The following is a 25,082-nucleotide window of genomic DNA, read 5'->3' as shown; positions in this document are numbered from 1 at the left end:
GCACTGGGGGGAAGCTGGGGTCAGGAGCCACGGTTGGAGCTCAGGCACTCCAGGGTGACCCAAGGGACCAGAGCCCGGCCCCAGAAAAATGTCCTGATACGTTGACTCTAGACAGTGTGTGCAGCGCCACTACTGTCACTTTCGGGGCTCCACTCCTCGCCTTCCCTAGCGCACAGCAGGGCAAAAGGCTCTGAGGCTGACCGGCCGGGTTTACAAGCTGGGGCTTGGAGAGGCCGCCTGGAGCCCAGGAACAGGGGCCGCGGCCGCGGAGCCATGAGGCTGCCCCAAGGCCAGGGCGGCTCTCTGAAGTCGGTGCCAAACGAGACGGTTTTAAACTCGGGGCTGCGCTTGAGGAGCGCCGGTCAGGGAGAGGGACGGAGGGAGCGGGGCGGCCGCCAGGCCCAGGCCGAGCGCGCGCGCCCCTCCGCGGGCGGCTTTCACCCCTGAGGTCGGCGGGGGCGGGGTGCGGGGCCGGCGTCCCTCAGACCGGGGCACCCGGCTCCTCCTCCACACGCCGGGCCCTCCAGCGTGGCCCTCCGGGTTCCCCCGGGTTCCCCCGGTCCACGGCCCGCGGCAGGCTCGGAGGGCCGGGAGAAGCCCTCAGCCTCCAGCCCTCAGAACCTCCGCCCGCCGGCGCGGGGCCGGGCCGGGCCGGGCGGGCCGCGCCGAGGGCGGGGCCGGGCGCGCGGGGGCGGACCTCGGCGCGCGCCCGGCCGCTCGCTGTCTCCGGGGCCGCTGCGGCGCCTCTGCCGGGTCGCGCCGGACGACGGGCTTCGGGCGGCGGCTGGGGCGGCCTGAGGACCGACGGGTGGTCCGAGACGCAGGCCCCCGCGCCTGCCGTCTCCCCGTCCTGCCCGCGCCGGGCCCGCGCCATGGCCGCCTCCCCGGGCTCCGGCAGCGCCAACCCGCGGAAGTTCAGTGAGAAGATCGCGCTGCACACGCAGCGGCAGGCCGAGGAGACGCGGGCCTTCGAGCAGCTCATGACCGACCTCACCCTGTCGCGGGTGAGGGCCCGGGGCCGGCGCGGGAGGCGGGCGGGCGGGCGGCACCCGCGCGGCGGGTGAGAGGTCGCCGGGCCGGAGCGATGGCGGGGCCGGGCCAGGGCGGCGCCCGGGGACCGGAGCCCGGGAGCGGGGCCGGAGCGGCCGCGGCCTCGGCGCTCCCCCGCCTCCCCACGCCCGCTGGCCATCTGCGATCCCGGTGGAGGTGGGAGGGTCCGGGGCGTGCGTGGACACCGGCCGGGAGCCCGGAGCGGAAAGCACAAACAGCCCGGAGGCCAGAGCGAGCCGCGCGGCGGCCCCGGGCAGCGCCGCTTCTCGTAGCTCGGGACACCCGCCCCCGGCGAACCCTTCTGGGCTGTCGGCGTGGAAGGCCGCGGGCGCCGCGGGCCTCGGCGTGCAGCCGCAGAGCCCGGCCCCAGGTGGCTTGGGGGTCTTGGGACCTTGATGTGATTGCGAGCCGAGAGCGAGGCTCCCCTTCCTGCTTGGAGGTGCTGTCTCTGGTCCAGTTGACTTTGTTCCGCTCTGGATGTGTAGCGAGAACTGACAAGGTGCACAGCGTCGCTGGCGACCGAGGAGGAGGGACCCAGCGGAACGAGCCGGGCGCGAGCAGGGACTGGCACCTGGCGAGGTTGGGAGGATGGAGGGCCCGCAGCAGTGGCCGCCAGGGTCTGCGCGAGCGGGCAGGCCTTGAGGCTCCCAAAGGCTGACCTTGAAGGACCATCGGGAGCATGAAGGGGGAGGCTCTGCAGATGCCAGGGGGCGGGGAGGGGTGGGGTGGGCGAGCTGAGAGCAGAGGTGCAAACCTGGGGTCCCCTACTGAGCTGCAGGCGCCTTGTGTGGCTAGCGCAGTGTTAACGAAACGTTTTGGGAGTTGTTGCTAAAGTTCTTCATTGGGAAATTTTCACAGAAAAATCCAACTTTATATATTTGCTGATTTATGTTAGAGTGGGGAGACGTGATCACACTCATCCTAAATCCCCCACATGTGTCCGCCAGGGGCTGTAACTTCGTGGCGTTCCCCCTTTCAGGGAGCGTGAAGTCTGGTTTTGCCACAGTCCATACCAGCCCCTTACTGCCCCCCACACTGAGGCTGGAGGCTGGAGCCGGGGGCCGGGGGCCAGTTGCTATGTATGGGTTTATGGAGGTGGTGTGGAGAAGTCGCGGGGGGGGAGTGAAATGTTTCCTGTACTTATATCTCTATCACACTGAGGGGGAATAAAAAAAATAGGGAGAGAGAAAAAGAACTGGAGATTTCAAGAAAATGTTTTCTCGTGCCCTGACCAGCTTCCCTCATTCATCACCTGCTGGCACCCACAGACATTTGCATTTGTGACCTTGGTTAGAGTCAAGGATGAGCTTGAGAAGCTCAGAGCACACTGAAATGAACTGGCGGGTGAAACAGAGGACAGTGTCGGGGCCTGTGGTGGTGTGGATGCAATCATTGTTTACATACAAATGTGTGTACTATATGTGTTTATCTTGAGTCGATCCAATCTCTCACTCAATTCATGAATCCCCTATAAAACATCCCTAAAAGGTGAGCTCATGAGTAATGTACAAACTCTTTTAAAGGCCAAGATTATTCACGCACCCTCAGTGTTCACTTATTAACTTGTATACAAGTCCTTTGCTTATATAAACCAAAACACATGTATGGAATAAACTCAGAGTTACAAACACAATGAGTCCAAGTGAATGTTAATTTATTGTGACAAATGCTATTTAACCGAACTGAATTGAGGCTCTGAGGGTGAGCAGGGTGCCTATGCAGTAACTCAGGTTCACTTGAGTATAGCAAGGCTAATCAACAGTGGCCCTTGTGATCATTCAATGACTACTTTATTCTAGTTACTACAAAATCATTATGACCTTATGCCAGTTACAGGGCATCATTTACATATTAATTCCACTCTTGGTCAGTTGCAAGTGAGCTAATACTGCTTGGGTCCACTGTTCATAAGCACATATGCAAATGATAACATTGAATTTGTTGACCGATATTTGCTTGTTTAAGCATTTTAAGGGTTCTTTTCCAACATAAATCACAAAATTGAAACACCCCTGAAAGAGAACTCTTAGATCCCCAGGCATATGAACATCCAAGCTGCAAAGACCCCAGCGGGAGAAGAGCCCGCCTCGTTCTGGAAGGCAGCTGAGCGGCCTGTGTGCTGACCTGCCCTTGCTGGCCCGTCGGGCATGCTCATTCATGGTGTGGATGTCGGCACTGGTCTGGGTACTCTTGGCCCTGTGAGTTGGTGTTGGACTTCACGTTCTCTGTATAATACAGCCGGTCGTTCAGTTAGCAGGCAATCCTATTTGCCTTGTAATTGGGATGGACTAGTTTATGGAGAATCTTTTTAAAAATCTGGCTTTAAAGATTCAGCCTTGTCAGGAAGCCGTGGGAAATGTTCGAAAAGGGGTGCTAGGAGGCTGATGTGGGTCACAGTGGCTGGGATGGGAAGGAGAGAGAAGAGAGGGGATGCTGCAGGCAGGGGCGTGCATTTGTTCGTGTCTTCATGGCCACTGCTTGAATGCCTACTATGCAGTCCGTGGGGTATGAGTGCGCGGGCAGTGGACAGTGACGACATGGTGCTTTCCTTCAAAGATCTTGTGAGTGTGTTCAACACATTCGTACTGAATCTCTAGTGTGTACCAGGGGTTAGGATGGACACTGCGTATGCGGTAGTGACCGAGCAAAACACCCTCTCCCCAAAGGCTTTAGGATTTAATAGGGAAGACATTCATCTAACAAGTAAGGACATGTTTTGATGAATGCCCTAACAGAAAAAAAAGAGTTCTGGGCATGTTTGGCCTCTTCTAGTAGCCTAAGGGATCGGTGGGAGTGGAGGAGGCGTTTGAGGGTATACGTGTGGAGGGAGGGAGTGTGTGTTTCAGGCACAGGGAACAGAGGTCAGCAAGGAGCCGAAGGGCGGTTTGCAGCAAGATGCTCACAGGGATAAGGTTCAGAGGCAGGATTTGGGACTCGATTGGTAGGACAATGGAAAGTCATTGAAGGGGCCGGACCAGGGGAGGTTTGCATTTTTTAAAAGATCCCTCCAGCTCCAAGGTGGTAAAGGAATAAAAGAGGCGGCAGCAAAGAAGCTGGGTGGAGACCATCATGCCTAGGAAACACGGTGGTGGCATTGAAGGGGGGGGAGTGTTCGCTGATAGTTGGGGGGTGGAAAGGACCAGAGTTGGTGGCTGCGTGAGGGGAGGGAGGAAGTGGGACAGCTCGAGCCGTTCCAGGGTGTGCTGGATCGAATGGAACACGCAGTGGCAGGGTTTGACTGTGCATACGGCGGTTCGTGTGCCTGTGAAGCGTGTGGGTCCAGGTGTTCCACAGGCGGTTGTCGGAGCCTGGGAGGGACAGCTGCGCCAACGGTGCAAATTCGGGGCTCTGGTATGTGGTTGCAGTAGATTCACGGGCCTAGGAGGAAATTATGGAGCAGATACTGCATATCGGTGGCCTGCATTCTGCACGTGGCCTTCTGATGTGGGATTTGTTGTTGCTGTTGTTTTTCGGCCAATATTTTTTTTAAATTAGGGTCCTCAGTGAGTATTGAGAGTGTTCCATTAAAATCTGGACACTGGCTTCTTTGGAAGAATGATAGCATCTAGCAGCTCTCTTCACGTTTCTGCATGGCAATGATCAGTGGCTGTCCCAGTCGTTAAGGCACGTATGTGGCCTTTGGGTGGTCACAGTCCCCACCACTCCCTATAGTAGTCCTCCCAGCGGTGCTGGATGGCTTCACTTACTTATCTTCCCCACTCTGCAACTGTTGGCATTTGAGTTTGTGATCTCTGTGAAAAGGGCCTGGGAGAAGCCCACAGAGTCCCACCATTTCAAGGGGAGGGGAGAAGGAGGAGCCAGCAAAGACTGATGAGCAACCAGGGAGGCCGAAGAAAAGCCAGGAAGATCATGGTGAAGAGGAAGGAATGTCAGCCGACCCACCCCAGCGCTGCTGACTTGGTGTGACGTGATAAGGACGTGTCCTTTGGTCGTTGGTAACCTTGGTGAGAGATGCTGCATTCACAGGGTGCTGGGGAGACGGAAGGTTGTGAGCTTTGAGGAGTGCGTAGGAGGCCCGGTCAGAAACTTGTTCAAGACATTTGGCCGTGACGGGCAACTTGTGTTGAGAAGCCACCAGATCATGAGCTCGGCAACCTGGAGGTTAATTTGGCTTGAACCAAATAGGCTTGGGAAAAATCACTATTCTTTATGTAAAAATAGACAAACAATAGGTGTTATAGAATAAGCCCCTGAGAGGAGCCGAGAGAGGACTAGAAAAACGGGGTTTGTGACGTCCCTTTACGTGTGTTATCTAATGTAGTCCTCCGAATGACCCTGCCGGACGTGCAGCTAGAATTTCCCCCGATCTGGGATGAGCACACTCAGGCTCTGATAGGTGTGGTTGTTTGGCTGCGAGAGGCAGAGCTGGGGTTTTATTCTGGCTGTCATGCCAAATGTCTGTATACTCAACCACTTTTTTTCCATTAGGAAATCCAAATGTATCAGCAGCATTTGTCGAAAAGGCTTCTTTCCCCATTGAATTGCTGTGGCGTCTTTGTTGAAAATCCGTTGGCCGTATATGTGCTCCTGTTTGTCTACAAACTTGTCGTTTTTTTTTTGTTTGTTTGTTTGTTTGTTTTTAAGATCTACTTATTTATTTGAAAGGCAGAGTTACAGAGAGGCAGAGGAGAGAGAGAGACAGACAGACAGACAGACAGACATCTTCCATCAACTGGTTTTCTCTCCAAATGGCTGCAATGGCTGGAGATGGACCCATCCAAAGCCAGGAGCTAGGAGCTTCTTCTCCATCTCCCATGCGGGTGCAGGGGCCCAAGGGCTTGGGCCATCTTCCACTGCTTTCCCAGGCCACAGCAGAGAGCTGGATTGGAAGTGGAGTAGCTGGGACTTGAACCAGTACCCATATGGGATGCCAGCACTGCAGGCAGCAGCTTTACCCGCTGTGCCACAGTGCCAGCCCCACTTAGCTATTTTTAAAAATTGGTTTGGCTACTCTAGATCATTTGAACATCTATAAATTTTAGAATTATCTTGTTGATTTATGGATTAAAGCCTGCTAGGATTTTTGACTGGGTTTGTGCAACTTTTTGAAAGAGGAATTAGTGAGTTTGGATATCATTTCATGGTGGCATTAAAGGAGATTCCACCAAGATGTGTGACAGCAGGCGAAAGGTTAGGGAGAGGCTGGTGAGAAAGTGAGCAGAGGGGGCCAGGAATTAGGTGACAGATTGTAGCTGCCTTGGACAAGCAGGAGAACCCAAGCCTTGTTTAAGGGAAGCTCTTCTCTTCTCTACTCAGCATTGCTGTGCAAGAACACGAGTTCAGTGCTTTCAATCAAGAGAAGTTGGAGGCCGGCGCCGCGGCTCAATAGGCTAATTCTCCACCTGCGGCGCCAGCACACCGAGTTCTAGTCCTGGTCCGGGCGCCGGATTCTGTCCCGGTTGCCCCTCTTCCACGCCAGCTCTCCGCTGTGGCCCAGGAGTGCAGTGGAGGATGGCCCAAGTGCTTGGGCCCTGCACCCCATGGGAGACCAGGAGAAGCACCTGACTCCTGCCTTCGGATCAGCACGGTGCGCCGGCCGCAGCGGCCATTGGAGAGTGAACCAAAGGCAAAAGAAGACCTTTCTCTCTGTCTCTGTCTCTCTCTCTTTCTCAACTGTCCACTCTGCCTGTCAAACAAACAAACAAAAAACTAGTGATGCAAAGAGAAGTTGGAATTCCAGGCTTTTATGTAATCACCTATTTTTTTTTTATTTCAGAGGCAGAGAGACAGATAGCTAGAGCAGGGAGGGGGTGCAGAGATAGAGACAGAGAGAGAGAATGGGGCAGAGATAGAGAGACAGAGACAGAGAATGGGGCAGAGATAGAGACAGAGACAGAGAGAGAATGGGGCAGAGATAGACAGAGACAGGGGCAGAGACAGAGAGAGAGAGAGAGAATGAATGAGCTCCCATCTGCTGGTTTACTCCCCAGATACCCACAATGGTCAGGACTGGGTCAGGCCAAAGCCAGGAACCAGGAATGTAATCCAGGTCACCCATGTGGGTGGTAGGGACCCAATTACTCGAGCCAGCATTGCTGCCTCCTAGGGACTGCGTTAGCAGGAAGCTGGAGTCAGGAGCTGGAGGCAGGTCATCAAGTTCAGAGACTTTGATAAGGGACGTGGTCATCTTAACTAGCATCTTAGCCACTAAGATAAATGCCTGCCCACAATCTGCCAATTTTTAAAATGACAATTTAAAACCTTGAGCGGGTCAGCATCTTGTGGGCCACACAGAGCTCTCGTTTGATCACATCTGCCCATGGGCGGCCGTCTGTGACCTCTGCCTTAGTCTGTTCATTCCTGGGTCCTCATTTTTATTCTGTAAACGTGAAGGTGTTGAAGAAAGCTCAACTTTCTTTCTGGTCCAGTAAATCTAAATTTCTAGGGAGGAAAATTGCATTATAACTCAGGTTTTTTAGAGGTCTCCAAGGATATTCTCTGGAATGATTATAGCGCGAGAAATTGTCCCCCACTTTATCTCTCACGCATCATCGGCATGTCTGTTCTCTCTTAGAATAATTTGTCCAACCACACGCGAGCTCCAGCTTACAAAGTCAGGGCTTCTGACTCCAAGTCCAGTGTTTTTCCTCAGCCGTCTCTGAAGGCTGTGAAGATGGGTGCCTTGGTGGGGTGAGCAGTTACCTGGGAGTGCAGCTTAGCCTCAGATGCAGCCGGGTCCCTCGCTCGGTGGAAGTGACAAGGCTGTGGGTGAGAGTGGGGGCCTCGGGGAGAACACTGGGAAGGCAAGAGCTTCGGCATGTGTTCCTGCTTGTCAGGAGTGCCCGGCACGGCACCTGACGCGCAGCTAAGTTTGCGTCTAAGGGACGGGTTGCCCCTGGCCGGCAGTTTTGTCTAGAGCATGTCCAAGAACAGAGAGTAAAACGCTTCTGTTAAGTGCTTTTGGAACGTTCCAGTGGGAAGTGGAGACTCTATTCTTGCTACTCTGCTACAGATGGGAAAAGCTCACCACGTTCTTCTCACACTGGACTCTGAGCTGTGGGTTTTGCTGCCTTGGTTAGAACCACCTCCCGGCGCAGTAGGTAGTACTTGATTTCTTTTATAAGGTATAAGGAAGTTAAGGCCACCAAACAGTTGGAAGTCCTTGGGTTTTGGAGCTGCATGTTGGAATATAGAGCCATAGGAGGGCGACAGGTTTCTTTCAGTGGGCTGTTATGGGGAGCAGAGGGGTGAAGAGGAATCAAGATTGGGCTCAAGTTGGAAACTGTTGAACCTGGAAGAGGAGGGATGGGGTTTCATGACACTTATCTCTACTTTGTCTATGTTTGGCATTTTTCATGACTAAATGTAAAAACCCAGCAACATCAGAGCGCCTCCTAAGCTCAGCAGTGCATTTGGTCCCCCAGCCTGCACGCTTTGTTGAGACCGCTGAGGGAGAAGTGGAACAAAGGGCAGGAGTATGGCCAGAGTAGGGATGTGAGCCTAGAGAAAGACAGGTGAGCCGTGTGACCTTGGGCAAGTCACCGGGCACCCGGAGTCGGGGTTGCCAGGTCCAGGGAAGCAGGATAACGCAGTCTCCCTGCGGGGCTAGGAACGGAGTGAGCGGAACACCTGAGGACCGTGCCTGGCTCAGCTCTGTGCATCTTCCTTAGTCTTAGACAAAGCCAGAGAGAGATGAAAGGGTGGAAATCTGCCTCTGAGCTCTCATCCACAGCCCCTTTCTTCTCTTTACGAATTATAAGTGCCAAGGGTTATGTAACCACAAAGGTCCTTTATTGTTTTACAAACAGAACTCATAAGGACCAGATTGGACCACTCCGGGGTTTACAAGATCTGTAACCAGTTTACTGCCTTTTGAAACCTGAAGTAAGGAAGACCTTCCCAAAAAGGCAGATGGAAACAGCGGGGTCCATTCTACACCTGCGAGCTTGGCCTTCAGCAGGCCCGTGTGCAGGGATTCAGTAGGCTGTCTTTGGAATGCATTCTAGAGAAATAGATCAGGAGAAGAAATGTCCCATAGCCTTTGAAAACGATTAGGGGGTGGCACAGAAAAAGTGAGGTGAGCGTGCAAGGTCATGCCTAGGTTGTGGCCCCAGCTATGCAGTTATCACACAGAAACATAAATGGAGCCGGGAAGGAACATGGAGGGGAAACAGCTCATGTGCAGGGTTCATTTCCCTTTAAGTTCTTTTATTGCCATCAAAGATTGTGCTTGGCTGCCTACACTTGGGCACTGAGAGGCCTTGCAAGGACACCTCACTATTGTGGCACGTGGGGCACGTGGGGCACGTGGGATATGGGTATGTTCTTTCTGAAAACATGAGTAGAGTGATTAAAAAAAAAAAAAAACAAAACAGAAAGCACTGGAAACCTAAAGGTTGTGATCCTGGAAGCAGAGAAGAGATTGAAGCCACGCCTTTCATTCTTAACCGATTCCACTGCCAAGCGCTGTACTTTGATGCTCGTGGAGATCTTTGCTGTCGCCTCTCAATGGTCTTGAAATGGCTCTGTTTCCAGGTTCAGTTTCAGAAGCTTCAGCAACTGCGCCTCACCCAGTACCATGGAGGATCCCTACCCAACGTGAGCCAGCTGCGGAGCAGTGCGCCGGAATTCCAGGTACCTCCACACGTGTGCTCTCGGGAAGCTGAGGGGATGTGAAAAGACAGGCAGAGCATCCCCTGAAACATTAGATCCCAGAGGATAAGCTGGGCCGAGGGAAGTTCAGCCTTCCCCTGGGAAGTCTGTCGATACTCTCTTTCGTAGTTTCTACGCATGACATAACGTTATCTCACGGTTGGTCTCAGGCAGCAATGTCTAGTAGAAATACAACATGAGCCACATAAGTAATTTAGAATTTTCTAGTAGCCATAGTAAAGGAAACCGAACAGGTGGAATTCACTTGAATGTCACTGAAGAAATTAAAATGTAATTATTTAACCAAATCTGTAAAAAAAATACAGTCATTTCAATTTGTAATTAACAGAAAAAACATAATGAGCTACCTCAACACACTTCTTCTGGCAACTTGATTCATCTCAGTATAGAGGTACTTGGAAAAGCACTCCTCTTCCTTAGCTTTAGAAACGGGTTTCTTGTTTGATGATGTTACATAGAGCAGATCTATGGTGTTCAATGGGGACTTTCATTTGAGAGCCAAGAGGAACTCTTAAATATAGCAGAGATTAGAAAGAGCACAGTAGCACATGTTTGTACCCACTTGCACTGGACTCTTGTATTTACTGTAATGACTTTGGAATCTTACATAATGCTGCCCATGCTAGAGATCTACCTTCACAGACCCAGCAATCCGTATATTGGCCAGTGGGACATTCAGTATCCAAATAAAGTAGGGTTTTGCTTTATACTGGATTTCACGTTTCAGAAACAGAGCCCTGGGGTGGGTATTGTCGCACTGTGGAGTTAGGCTGTCCGCGTCCTGTACCGGAGTGCCAGTTCCACTCTCGGATCCTCCGCTTCCAGTCCGTCTTCCTGCTGATGCATCCTGGGAGGCAGAAGAAGATGGCTCAAGTGCTTGGGCCCCTGCCACCCGCATCAGAGACCCTGATGGAGTTCCAGGCTCCTGGCCCTTCCCTGACTGTTGGAGGCATTTGGGGTATTGGGGAGTACACCTGTGGATGGAATCTCTCTCTCTCTCTGTTGTTCTACCTTTCAAATACATGGAAATAAACATTAAAAAAAAAGAGAGAACATTGTCTAGGTTTTCTGTATTTAAGATACTGATTTTGTGATACTTTATTGTTAACCTCAGAGAAAGTTACCCCCACCAATGCACTGGGGAATGGAATAAATTTCTATTCCTTGGTCTTCTCAGGATTCTTTTTTAATACAGTGGGAACATCCCCAAACCAAAAACCCAGAATCTGAAATGCCCTGGAGTCCACTGGAATGGCATTTCAAATTTTGGACTTTCGGGTTAGGGATGCTCAGCTGGTGAAGCCTATGCAAATATTTCAAAATCTGAAAAACTCAGAAAAATGGATCACTTCTGGTCCCAGGTATTTCAGGTAAGGGCTACTCAGCCTATAGTGTTTACTCTGAAGCAGTCACAGACTTGCAGAGAAGTTGGGAGTACAGTACAAATAGCTGTCTTCGCCCTTGAGAGTGAGGTATTTCCCTGTGTTTGCTACAGGCCAGGACATTGTCTGACATCATCAGGGAGGGAGCTATAGCCTCCTGAGCCGCAGCCCTCACTCAGGTGTCACCAGGTGTCCCAGTGCTGTCCTCGAGAGCGAAAGCGTCCAGTGCAGAGTCACCTGTGCCTCGTTATCCCTGTCTGAAGTGCTCCTGAGTTGGGGACAGCTCTGACTCTCGGGTTGTGGACACTAACAGAGGCACTTTTGACTTTTGGGACCTTGCCGCTTCTGAAGAGGACAGGCGCTGTCTTGTGCAGTGTGCCTCGTGGGCTTGTGTGGTGTGTCTTCTTGTGATGATGCATCTTTGGCCAGAGTAGCACAGACATGAGGTTGCTTTCGTGTCCCCTCAAGTGTGTGGTTTTGATTTGTCCCAATCTTGATGGCGTTCCCTTTATCGGTTCCGGTGGCGTCTCTGCCTTTTCCACTCTAACAGTACCCTTATCCTAATTTGTAATAAGTAAAGATTCTGTCAGGAGGTACTTTATCCTGATCCTCAGTGACTTCGCAGTTTATTCATAATTTATCCATCTCTGTATATAGTTTTATGGTTCCTGTTTAATTCAGTGGGGTATCATTTATATGCATTATTTTTATTTTGGTGCTCAAAAAAGAGAGAGGGAAAAAGAGATCTTCTATCCCTGAGTGACTGGTTCACTCCCCAAATAGCCGCAACAGCCAGATCTGGGCCCAAAGCCAGGAGCCCAGAGCTCCACCTGGGTCTCCCACATCTTCCACTACTTTCCCAGACACATTAGCTGGGAGCTGGTTCTGCAGCAGGGCAGCTAGGACTCAGACCACACTCACATGGGATGCTGGTGTCACTGGCAGCAGCTTAACCTGCTGTGCTACAACACCGGCTCAGAGATTTTTTTAAGTAAACTTAAAAGATACGGTTTACGTAGAGTACACATTAGGTCTTTCAGGTGTGCGGCTGGACGTAGTCACCACTGTAATCCAGACACAGAACCATTCCAGTACCCCGGATGCTCCCTGTGTTCCTTGGCAGTAAGTCTTCACTCTCGTCTACAGCCTCCAGAAAGCGCTGGTCCGTGGTCTCACCCTTGTCCAGAGCTCCCTGACAATAGACTCAAGAGTTTGTAGTCTCTGAGTTCTTCCCGCTTGGCTTATCGCGTCTGAGATTCACCCACACCGCCCCAGATCCCAGGGCGGCTGTGACAGAGCCCCACACGCTCAGAGGCTTAACACAGGAATTCTTTTCTCACAGTTCTGAACCCAGAGGTCCCAAAGCAAGGTGAGGACCGGGCGCTATGTGCCCGCAGAAGAATCCTTTGCCTCTTCTGGTTTCTGTTGTCCTGGCAGGCCTCAGTCCCTGGCTCCATCTTGCTGCTCCTGGCTCTGTGGTCATTTGATCTGCCTCCCTGTTTGTATCTCTTTGTATCCAAGTACCCCTCTCCCTTCTCTCTCTTCAAAGATTTTTGTTTTCACTCTTAATTTGAAGGCAGAGCGAGAGAGAGAGGGAGAGCGAGCGCTCCCATCTGCTGGTTGACTCCCCAAATGATCACAGTGGTCCCAGGCTGGGCCAGGCTGAAGCCAGGAGCTTGGAACTTACTCCAGGTCTCCCATATGGGTGGCCGGGGCCCAACTACTTGAACGAGCAGCTACTGCCTCCCTGGGTGCACGTTAGCAGGAAGCTGGGTCAGAAGTAGAGGATTATTACTTGAACCAGGCACTTGGATATGGAATGCAGGTGTCCAAAGTGGCAACTTAACCACTGTGCCAGGGCCAGCGCTGTGGTGTAGCAGGTAAAGCCACTGCCTGTGGCACCAGCATCCCATATGGGCACCAGTTCAAGTCCAGGCTGCTCCACTTCTGATCCAGCTCTCTGCTAGTGTTCCTGGGAAAGCACCGAAGCCCTTGGGCCCCTACACCCACATGGGAGATCCAGGAGAAGCTCCTGGCTCCAGACCTTCCCAGCTCCGGCTGTTGCAGCAATTTGAGGAGTGAACCAGCAGATGGAAGATCTACCTCTCCCTCTCTGTCTCCCTGTAGCTACCTTTCAAATAAATACACTTAAAAAAAAAAAAAAAAAAAAAAAGAGGCCGGCGCCATGGCTCAATAGGCTAATCCTCCGCCTGCGGCACCGGCACACCAGGTTCTAGTCCCGGTCGGGGTGCCGGATTCTGTCCCGGTTGCCCCTCTTCCAGGCCAGCTCTCTGCTGTGGCCCTGCAGTGCAGTGGAGGATGGCCCAAGTACTTGGGCCCTGCACCCGCATGGGAGACCAAGAGAAGCACCTGGCTCCTGCCTTCGGATCAGCATGGTGCGCTGGCCGCAGCGGCCATTAGAGGGTGAACCAATGGAAAAGGAAGACCTTTCTCTCTGTCTCTCTCTCTCTCACTGTCCACTCTGCCTGTCAAAAAAAAAAAAAAAAAAAAAAAAAAAGAGAGAGAGAGAGAAAAGAAAAAAAAACCCCACTGAGTCAAATCCCACCCCTTTTCTTATCCCGGTCATCATCCTTATCTAATGTGACTCATCTTAACTTGATTACCTTAGCAAAGATTCTGTTTCCAAATGAGGTCACACTCACAAGTTCTAGGAATTAGGACTTGAACATATCTTTTGGGTAGATATAATTCAACCTACTTCATTGCATCCTTTTTGTTTGTTTTTTATTTTTTGAGATTTTTTGCTAATTTATTTATTTGAAAAAGTTAAAGAGGAGAGACAGAGAGAAATTTTCCATCTGCTGGTTCACTCTCCAAATGGCTGCAATGGCGGGGGCTGGGCCAGGCCAAAGCCAGGAACCAGGAGCTTCTAATGGTCTCTCACGTAGGTGCAGGGGCCCAGGGATTTGCACCATCCTCTGCTGCATTCCCAGGCCAATAGCAGGGAGCTGGTTTTAAAAAATTGTGGCTAAAAACACATGTGACATAAAACTTACCATCTTTTTTTTTTTTTTTTAAGATTTATTTATTTATTTAAAAGACAGAGTTACAGAAGAGAGAAGGAGAGACAGAGAGAGAGGGATCTTCCATCCACTGGTTCACTCCCCAAATGGCTGCAGCTGCCTGGAGCTGGGCTAATCCGAAGCCAGGAGCGAGGAGCTTCTTCTGGGTCTCCCATGTGGGTACAGGGACCAAAATACTTCGGCCATCTTCCACTCCTTTCCCTGGAGCATTAGCAGGGAGGTGAATTGGAAGTGGAGCAGCCGGGACTTGAAACGGCACCCATACAGAATGCTGGCGCTGTAGGTGGCAGCTTAACTCACTGCACCACAGCACCTGCCCCAAGCTTACCATTTTACCCCTGTTTAAATATACAGTCCAGTATATTTTATGCATTAAGTATATTCATGTTGCTGTGTAACCAGTCCCCAGGGCTTTTTCATCTTACAAAGCTGAAACTGTACCCATTGAACAGAAATTCCCTGTTTCCTCCTCCCAGCATCTGGGGACCACCATTGCACCTCACCAGGGTGCTTCACAAGAGTGCAGTTGTATGCTGTTTGTGTTTTTTTGTGAATGGCTCATTTCTGTTAACATAATGTCCCCAAGGTTCATTTATGCTGTAGCATGTGACACAATTATCTTCCTTTTAAAAAAAGCTGAATAATATTCCACTGTATTGTGTATATCACATTTTGTGTGTCCATTCATCCATAAATGCACACTTGTGTTGCTTTTGCCTGTAGGCTATTGTGTATAATAATGCTACTATGAACATGATGCACAAATATCTTTTCAAGTCTGTGCTTGCATGGGTTTTTGGTTTTTGTTTTGTTTCGCTTTGGTATGTACCCAGGAGTGGGATTGCAGGATCACGTGGAGATTCTGTTTTTAAGGCTGGAGCTGCCATCCTGCTCTCTCTCATTTTGCATTCCCACATACACCAGGATTCAAGTTTCTCCACACCCTTGTCCATCCCTGGGATTTTGTCTTTTTCTTTTCTTTTGACTATTAGCATCCTAATCAGTGTGAGGTGGTGGCATTTCAGTTTTAAAAATGTTTGGTCATTCTAGTGCATATGTAGCAATAGCTAATTGTGACCTTTATTTGCGTTCTCCTAATGACTGATGGTGTTGAGCATCTTTTTGTATGCTTACTAACATTCTTATATCTTCTTCGGTGAAATGTCCCTTCAGATCTCTTGTCTACGTCGGACAAAATTAAAATTAATTTTCCTTTAAAAATATGTTTTTTCTTAACTGATGCACAGTGTTTGTACATATTTATGGGGTGCGGTGTGATATTTCAATACATGTGTACAATGTATAATGATCAGATTAGAGTGCTTAGCATATCCATTACCTCCGATATTTGTCATTTCTTTGTGTTAGGAACATTCAGAATCTGGTCTGCTAGCTATTTTGAGATCTCTAATTGTTTTCAGGTAGTTACCCTACTGTGCTGTAGAATGTTAGAAATTATTCCTCCTGGTGCTGGCGCTGTGGCGCAGCGGGTTAACGCCCTGGCCTGAAGTGCTGGCATCCCACATGGGCACTGGTTCGGGTTCCGGCAGCTCCACTTCCCATCCAGCTCTCTGCTGTGGCCTGGGAAAGCAGTGGAGGATGGCCCAAGTCCTTGGGCCCCTGCACCCGTGTGGGAGACCTGGAAGAAGCTCCTGGCTCCTGGCTTCGGATCGGTGCATCTCTGGCCATTGCGGCTAATTGGGAGTGAACCAGCAGCTAGAAGATCTCTCTCTCTCTCTCTCTCTCTCTCTATCTCTGCCTCGCCTCTCTCTGTGTAACTCTTTCAAATAAATAAATAAATCTAAAAAAAAATTACTCCTGCTATCCAGCTGCACTCGTGAACCAGCCCACGTCCATTCCCTTCACTCTCCTTCCCTGTCCAGCCTCTGGTCATCGCTCTTCCAGTTTCTACTTCCAGGAGACCATCTTTTTAAACTTCCACATGTAAATGAGAACGTGTATTTATTGTTCTCTGCCTGACTTAACATAATGTCTTCCAGGCTGATGCGGGTTTCCGCAGCTGAGAGGATTTTATTCTTTTCTATGACTGAGTAATATTCCTTGTACATGTAATCACATTTTCTTTACCCATTCATCCTGTGAATTTTCTTATTGGTAAATTGTGAGCATTCTTTACATATTTAGATTACCAGTTCTTTGTCAGTTATATGTTTGCAAGTTTTCTCCTAGTCTGTGGCTTGTTTTTTCATTTTCTTTCTTTTTTTAAATATTTATTTTATTTATTTGAAAGAGTTATAGCTGGCGCCATGGCTCACTAGGCTAATCCTCTGCCTGTGGCGCCGGCACCCCGCGTTCTGGTCCCAGTTGGGGCGCCAGATTCTGTCCCGGTTGCTCCTCTTCCAGCTCAGCTCTCTGCTGTGGCCCGGGAGTGCAGTGGAGGATGGCCCAGGTCCTTGGGCCCTGCACCTGCATGAGAGACCAGGAGGAAGCACCTGGCTCCTGGCTTCAGATCAGTGCAGTGCGCTGGCTGTGGTAGCCATTTTGGGGGGGTGAACCAATGGAAGGAAGACCTTTCTCTCTGTCTCTCTCACTGTCTAACTCTGCCTGTGAAAGAAAGAAAGAAAGAGAGAGAGAGAGAGAGAGAGAGAGAAGAAAAGACAAGACAAGACAAGAAAACAGAATTATAGAGAGAGGTAGAGGCAGAGAGAGACAGGTCTTCCATCACCTGTTCACTCCCCAGATAGCTGCAACGGCCAGAGCCGCACTGATCAGGAGCCAGGAGCTTCTTCCAGGTCTTCCACGCGGGTGCAGGGACCCGAACACTTGGGCCATCTTCTACTGCTTTCCCGGGCCATAGCAGAGAGCTGGATCAGAAGTGGAGCGGCTGGGACCAGGACTGGCGCCCATATGGGATGCCGGCCCTGCAGGCCAGGGCTTTAACCCGCTGTGCCACAGCACCATCCCCCTTTTTCATTTTCTTAATAAAATCTTTTTTATCCTTAAAGTAAATCTTGTCAGTGGGTCTCAATATTCTTAACAAAATTTGAATAGCAAAAGTTCTAAATTTTGATGAAGTATAATTTTTCAACTTTGTTCTTTTATGGTTTGTGTTTTTGTGTCTTATATAACTATTCCTTGCCTAACTCAAGGTCACGAAGATTTATTTTCTTATGTGTTCTTCTGGAAGTTTTATAGTTGCAGGTTTTACACTTAGATAATTATGAGTTACTTTTTTTAAATGCAAAGTGTGGATTTAAGGCCCAGATCTTTTGCATAAGGATTTTGAATTGTTCCCGTATCATTTGTTGAAAAGCCTTGCCTTTCTCTGTTGAACTGCCCTGATGTCTTTGTTGAAAATCAATCGACCACATCTGTGTGGGTCTATTTCTGGACCCTGTCTTCCGTTCCATAGGTCTCTTTGTCTTTCATTCTGCTAAAACCAGCCCAGCCTGTCTTGATTACCGCACCTTTATGGGGAGATTTGGAATCAGGTAGGGGGAGTCCTCTAGCATTCTTTTTTAGAAAATTGCTTTGCTTATTTTAGTTTCTTCTCTCATCCATAGAGTTTGAATCAGCTTGTTGATTGCTGCAAAGAAGATTGTTGGACTTCTAAATGGACTTGACCCTGTAGATAGGTTGAGGAGAATTAACATCTTAATAATATGGAGCACAGGAGCACAGATTTTGATTCAAGCTAAGTTGCTTAAATAATCAATGTACACATAATCCTCCCCCTTTTATGTTTTTCCTTAATTTTCAATTTATAAATCAAAATTATATATATTTTATGGCAATCAATTTGATGCTTTGTATACAGGGTATTTCAAAAATTTATAGAAAATGGAATTCAAAGGTAGGTTTATTGTGGTGCAAAAATTTTTGAAATCCATATGTAGCTTTTTTTATAATACACATTTTCCATGAGCTTTTTGTAGACCTTTTGTGTGTGTACCTTGTGGAATGGCTTAATCAAGCTGATTAAGATATACGTTGTCTCACAGCTTGCTATTTTGTTTGTTTTCTGTGGTGAGAATCTATTGTCTTAGAAACTTTCGGGTATACAGTATGCTGTTGCTAGCCATGGTCACCACGGTGTGCAATAGGCCTCTTGCATGTGTTCCGTTTGTTTACTCCTTTCAATATTTCTAGATCAATCTGCAGTTTGCAAAACGTTTCCACATCTGTTCTTTCGCCTAAGCCTTACAATGACATTGGTTGGTAAAAGCAGAACTACTTGGTTAAGGACTGATTTTCTATCCTAATGGAGAATCTCCAAGCACATTCTTTTCCTCTAACTCAGTGGAGCCTTGTACAGTGAACACACACTTATCAGATGGGTCAACGTGAGCCAGCTTTTCAGGCTGCCTTCTGATATCCTCTGTGAGGCATGGGTCACCAGGCCAGGGCGAGGGCTGCGGCCCTCACCTCAGCGTCCAGGCAGGACCTAGCAGGGCACCCGAGAGGCTTAGAGGAGGAAGTGGGCTTATCTTCTGCCCCGAGGGTGAGGGCTGTCCCTTCTAGTTAGGGGAGGGACCTCTCTCTGCTACCTGGTTCCAGTGGTTATGACAGCAGGGGCACTGTTGGCCAGATCATCCGGCAGTCAGAGAGAGAGAACTGAGTGCTTCTCGCACTGTAACCAATCATACTTTTTACATCTTTGACTTCTACATTTTGACAAAATTGCATCATCTTGTTTATAACCCAGCGTTTATAGATTCTAACTAATTTACAGATTTATTTATTTGAAAGGCAGAGGCAGAGGCAGAGAGAGAGAGAGAGAGAGAGAGAGAGAGAAATCTTCCATCCGCTGGTTCACTTCCTAAATGACCACAACATCCGGAGCCGATCCTACGTCAGGAGCCAGGAGCTTCCTCTGGGTCCCCCACACGGGTGCAGGGGCCCAAGGACTTGGGCCATCTTCCACTGCTTTCCCAGCCCATAGCAGGGAGCTAGATGGGAAGTGGAGCATCTGGGACTCAAACCAGCACCCACAGCGCCAGCCCCTAGATCTAGTTAATTTAAGAAACAATCTGGGGGCCAGTGCTGTAGTGTAATGGGTAAAGCTACCTCCTGCAGCACCAGCATCCCATGTGGGTGCTGGTTTGAGTCACAGCTGCCCCACACCTGATCCAGCTCTCTGCTATGGCCTGGGAAAGCAGTAGAGGATGGCCCAAGTCCTTGAGAACGGTACAATTGTAGATTTTTAATTCAATATTCAAAATAAAGATAGTGGACAATGACACATTAACAAATTAGAATTACTGGGGCCAGCACTGTGGTACAGTGTGTTAACGCCCTGGCCTGAAGCGCCAGCATCCCATATGGGCAATGGTTCGAGACCTGGCTGCTCCACTTCCGAACCAGCTCTCTGCTATGGCCTGGGAAAGCAGTAGAAGATGGCCCAAGTGCTTGGGCCCCTGCACCTGTGTGGGAGACCTGGAAGAAGCTCCTGGCTCCTGGCTTCGGATCGGCGTAGCTCTGGCCATTGCGTCCAATTGGGGAGTAAACCAATGGATGGAAGAGCCCCCCCCACCCCTCTCTCTCTCTGTAACTCTTTCAAATCAGTAAATAAATCTTTAAAAAAACAAATTACAGTTACTATAGATCAAAATTTATTCTTTATAGTTTAGTCTCTAAAATAGCTTTTTAGATATCCATAGACAAATTTTCAAGACATTTTCTTCTGATTAGAAATGTGATACTCTTATTACAGAGAACAGTAACATCTTTGTTTCTTATTTTGTCTTTTTCTTTGGATAGTTTTGCTGTGACTTAGTATTTTTTTTTTAAGATTTTATTTATTTATTTGAGAGGTAGAGTTACAGACAGTGAGAGGGAGAGACAGAGAGAAAGGTCTTCCTTCGGCTGGTTCACTCCCCAAATGGCCGCAATGGCCAGAAGTTCGCTGATCCAAAGCCAGGAGCCAGGAGCTTCTTCCAGGTCTCCCACGGGAGTGCAAGGGACCAAGCACCTGGGTCATCTACTGCTTTCCCAGGCCATAGAAGAGAGCTGGATTGGAAGAGGAACAGCCGGGACTAGAACTGGCACCCATATGGGATGCCGGTGCCACAGGCAGAGGCTTAACCTACTGCTCCAGCGCCAGCCCCAAGTGACTTAGGACTTTTAACATCAGTGTCATACTGCATGTATAATTTTGTAGCTTCCTTTTTTGTTGTCTTGAATATTTTCCCATGTGTTTAAATGATCTCCAAGAAGCATTATCTCGTGAATACGGCATAAGGTAGCACATAGATATAGCACAGCTTATTTCATTGCTCCCTTACTGCTGGACGTGTGAGTTGTGTTCACTATTAGTTCACTGTGTTTGTGTGTGTGTGTGTGTGTGTAAATTGATCATATACTAAGCTGAAGAAATTCTCAATTAAAAAAGGAAAAATTAAATCAACAGAATTGATAAAATTATAATTAGTAATTGAATTTAAATTAAAAACTCTAACCATTTAAAAATTTTTTTAATCTTTTAAAAAACCTGTGAGATACATTAACAGTGCTCAGTTAGACTATATATAAAGCAGAAAAAGTTTACATTTACTGTAACTTATATATTCATGTCAAATTTATAATAAAATATATACTATATATATATTAAAATTTATGTTTATGTATAAAACACTTGCTTTGCTTCAGAAATGTGGGAGACTGAGGCTGGGGGAAGGGAGCAGAAGCAGGTTTGCAGGAAGATGAGCCCTGCCCACCCACAGCCCAGGGAACACTCTCAAGGCCAGGGAGCTGAATTCCACATGGGTGAGACCCTTGAGGTGTGAAACAAGAGGGGCTGGTCCCCAAATGGTGTAGGGCAGAACCACGAGGTGAACACAGCCTGCACCTGTCGTCTCTTTCTGAAAGTTAGAGGTGTGGTTCCTTGATGCTAGTCTGGCCGGCTTTGGAGTCAGTGAGTGCACCCACCTTCCCCTGAGTCTCCTCAGGCAAATTTCAGGATTCTGTGAACCTCATCTGTCAATGATGGTGATGATGGTTACTTGATAGGTATGTTATAAGGATCTAAAGAATGCAGAATAATCGTAGATTTTTACAAACTAAAGTACTAAGAAGAGTGGCCAGCGCCGCAGCTCACTAGGCTAATCCTCTGCCTAGCGGCGCCGGCACACCGGGTTCTAGTCCCGGTCGGGGTGCCGGATTCTGTCCCAGTTGCCCCTCTTCCAGGCCAGCTCTCTGCTGTGGCCAGGGAGTGCAGTAGAGGATGGCCCAAGTGCTGGGGCCCTGCACCCCATGGGAGACCAGGAGAAGTACCTGGCTCCTGCCATCGGATCAGCGCGGTGCGCCGGCCGCAGCGCGCTGGCCGCGGCGGCCGTTGGAGGGTGAACCAATGGCAAAGGAAGACCTTTCTCTCTGTCTCTGTCTCTCACTGTCCACTCTGCCTGTCAAAAAAAAAAAAAAAAAAAGTACTAAGAAGAAGTCAGCAATGGAGTAACAAATAGTGCTTGGCCATAGGTGGTTATTTAAATGTATATTAATTAAGATTAAATACAGTTAAAGGTTCAGTTCCTTGGTTGCATAAGTTGTATTTCAAGGGCCCGGCAGCACGCGTGGCTGGTGGCTGTCCTGTTGGACAACACTGCCCTGGACAGGGGGCTTGCTCGCTGCACTGTGGTTCCCAGTTTCAGCCCCTGTTCCATCTTCACTCCCCCTTCACGGCTCAGTGCTTTACAGTGCTCTCCTCCGCCCTTCCCTTCATCGGCACATCACATTTCAGTGTCTTGGCTAAAGTGCTGTTGGAACGATGAGAAAAGCGCTCGCTTAAACTTCCTAGCAGAAACTTTTAGCCTCCGCTTAACTCCTGTGAGGTTCACGCATTTCAGAAGAGGATGCCTGCAGTCACATCTCTCGTGCGTGGCACGTCACCGCAAAAGGTGGTGGTGACTCTGAGAAGCCGTGTCACAGCGTGCGCCTCTAAGTGGCTGCCTGGGTGAACAGCCTTCCCTGGCCTGGGAAGGGTTTCTGCTGGTCTGCTGACCTCTCCCTCCTCGCAGAGAGGAGCTGATGCTTCTCCTCCAATATCACTCATTGAACGATACCTGAATAAATCCAGCGGAGTTTCTTGAGCACCTACTCCAGTGGGCTCTGTCGTAGGCATAGGAGACATGGAAAGGAGCGAGTTTGCAGCCCGTCCAGGCCTTGTTTGACAAAAGCAGCCTGGTGTCCAGAACCAGAGGCCCTCTGAAGAAAGGCTGCTGTGCTGCAAGCCACAAATGGCCTTGGAATCTTGGATTCTTTCCCAAATGGCTCTGTCCTGAGTCACAGACCGAGTCTCCTTGGAGAGCTCAGAGTATCTTCTTGTGCCATCTAATGGTCTTCAGAGATGGCTGTGTCTCTCAGGCCACCTCCCAGCTCCTCCTGTTTCCTGACCATCTCTCTGGTTCTTTTGTCTCCTGGAGCTTTGGCCACGACTTGCCTTAAAGCCTCTGCTTCCTGTGGGCCCCGCCCAGGACGAGGCCATGCTGCCAAACGGGCCTGGGTTTGGGTCCTGGTTCTGCCACTCTTTCGACCTATGATTTGGGACATTTTCTCAACTCTCTAAGCCTATTGGGGAAAAAATACATAACAGGGATAATAATTATAATACAACAGAGATAATAATAATAGTTGTCTAATGAGATAAGCTGAGATTATAGGAGGCCTGGAGACACTGACCACGGGATTTGGGAACTCAAGTGTGACAGGGGAGCTACGGTGTAAAGATAACTGATTCCTTCCCAGCCACTAACTCAATTCTGTTTGTGTGTTCATTCATCATAGTTTGTGGCTTTTGTGGCATAGTCATCTGCTCAAAACCTAAAAGTGAGAGGGAATTTTGTTCCCAAGGTCATCAGCCTTAGCCAGCCCTGCTGTTGGGTACAGCTTGCTCTCTGCCAGCCATGAAACAATATGCTTCATCCAAACACTGTTAGATATAATGAGATAGGGCAGTGACCTTGGGTTTCTGCGTGGGCTTTAGAAGATCCCATTTACGAATTATTTCAGCATGAATTATTTCCAGGAAAGCATTCCACCGATTACTGATGTCGTCAGTTTTCTGTTGGGTCTTGTTTTCTTTTTCGGAGAATGACATTGACTTCTATCTAGATTCTGGTCAGGAGTCCATACCTCCCAAACAGCAAGCGCTTTGCAACTGTGACTTTCCGGTCTCTGGTGTTTCATCTGTTTGCGGGTTTGCCTGTGATTCTGACTTCCAGCAGCATGTTCTCCTCTTCTGTCTAAGGAAATAGTGAGAAGCACAGAAAGTTAGCGGGTTACTTAATAGTTTTGGAATGTGCATCTGCCCCAAAATAGGAACTGTGACCAAGACTATGGTTGTTGTGTTTCAAATACAGATTGGAATAGTACTGTTTCCCCTTCCTTTTTATCTAACCACATGTGTTGAACAGGAGATGTTTAGCATGGGAGAGAGAGAGAGAGAGAGAGAGGGAGAGAGAGAGAAGTAGACAACTCGTGAATCTCCAGTAGCCTGGATTAAAGTCTTTGTTTGACATTATGGATGGGGCAAGGCCACGCGGGCCCTGGGTACTGAATGAGGAGCATCTGTGCTCATGAGCGCCTGAGTGAGAGACCCGGAGTCTTGCCATTTCCATTCTGCCTTCTGCAGGCCCCTCGTTGTGTGCAGTGGAGGGCCAGGCACAGTGTGGATGCTCGAGGTCCCCACGTTGAGCCCCCAGAGAGAACTTCAGCAGATTGAGTGGTGCTCCCTCAACTGAGTGTCTTTGTGCCAGAGAAGCTGGAGAGGTGGGAGGCCTCTGAGAAGTCCGTCCCGTGGGTGAGACCGGGCCCTGCTGGAAACGGAACTCCGTGCGGACTACACTGACGACATCCGTTTTCCTTGCAAGAGAAGCTTTAGGGCAGCTTCGTGGTCTGATGGGCAAAGGGTCAGGCTCTGAATTTAGACGGGGGCTCTGCCACATTCCAGCTGTGTGACCTTGGGAAAGTCACAGAGCAGCTTTTTGCCTCAGTTTCCCCACCTTAAAACGGAGATCATACAGGTGCCAGCATTTTTGGCATTTTTGTTTTGTGATGTATGCCCGAGTCACTGTAATAAGCATCCTTAGAACCCTTGGCTCATTCCTCTCATTCGGCCCTCACTGCCACCTCTGCCCCAGGCTGGCTAAGCACCAGGTGACCACTTCCCAGAAGAATGTCCCTTTTTATTTTTATTATTATTTTTTAAAGATTTATTTACTTATTTGAAAGAGTTACAGAGAGGCAGAGAGACAGAGAGAGAGGTCTTCCATCCAGTGGTTCACTCCCCAGGTGGCCGCAACGGTCGGAGCTATGCCAATCCAAAGCCAGGAGCCAGGAACTTCTTCTGGGTCTCCCACATGGGTGTAGGGGCCCAAGCACTTGAGCCATCCTCCACTGTTTTCCCAGGCCACAGCAGAGAGCTGGATCAGAAGTGGAGCATCCGGGACTTGAACCGGCGCCCCAAAGGGATGCTGATGCTGCAGGCTACGGCTTCACCTCTGTACCACAGTGCCGGCCCTAGGGTGTCCCTTTTTAAGATTAAGCCTTCTGTTCTGCATTTGTGAAATAGGGGGCATTATTTCATGGGTGTGACCCTGCTGTGAGCTGTGTCACAAGTAACTTGTTCTTACTAATAAAGTGCCAATGCTTCAGAATTACTTTTAAAAATTGTTAGAGCTCAAGCAAGGTTGTCCCACTGCAGCATCATTGCTGTTCATGTACACGTTGAGAAGTAGGAGAGTGCGGGAGAGGACGGTGCTGTGCCCCAGGGCTGGCCACACGCTGGCCTTGCCTGTTGGGACACAGGCCCTGTGTGGGGGGCAGGAAACAAGTTTGAGAGTGGCTGGCCTGGGGGTGCTGTTGTGTCCACCCCGGGGTGCCACTCATGCCGGTCCACGTTCACGCACTTCCACGTGCACGCCTCTGCTCTCCACGATTGCAGACCTGAGTGCCACTGTCCCCAGCCCTGCTTGCCTTGTCCAGACAGGACAGACGCTAGGAAGACTCTTGGAACTGT

The 25,082-nt window shown here is 49.5% G+C and overlaps 1 protein-coding gene across 3 annotated transcripts in view; it reads left to right on the top strand.

Annotated features, from left to right (window-relative positions):
- The first annotated feature begins 388 nt into the window (after positions 1-388).
- CRTC3 (CREB regulated transcription coactivator 3) overlaps positions 389-25,082 on the top strand; it is a 98,805-nt gene continuing 74,111 nt past the window's right edge. The window contains exons 1-2 of one of the 3 annotated variants that reach the window (XM_017337564.4): positions 389-1,004; positions 9,547-9,645. In XM_017337564.4, the coding sequence (XP_017193053.1) occupies positions 873-1,004; positions 9,547-9,645 (231 nt within the window). In that variant the 5' untranslated portion in view covers positions 389-872. The remainder of the gene's footprint in view (positions 1,005-9,546; positions 9,646-25,082) is intronic. The other 2 variants (XM_089310741.1, XM_008275316.5) reach the window with 2 other exon arrangements.

This window comes from Oryctolagus cuniculus, chromosome 12, assembly GCF_051225735.1.
Source record: "Oryctolagus cuniculus isolate XC-2025 breed Fujian yellow rabbit chromosome 12, ASM5122573v1, whole genome shotgun sequence".
Classification (NCBI taxonomy): domain Eukaryota; kingdom Metazoa; phylum Chordata; class Mammalia; order Lagomorpha; family Leporidae; genus Oryctolagus; species Oryctolagus cuniculus.
This window is presented reverse-complemented; position numbering and strand designations above follow the sequence as displayed.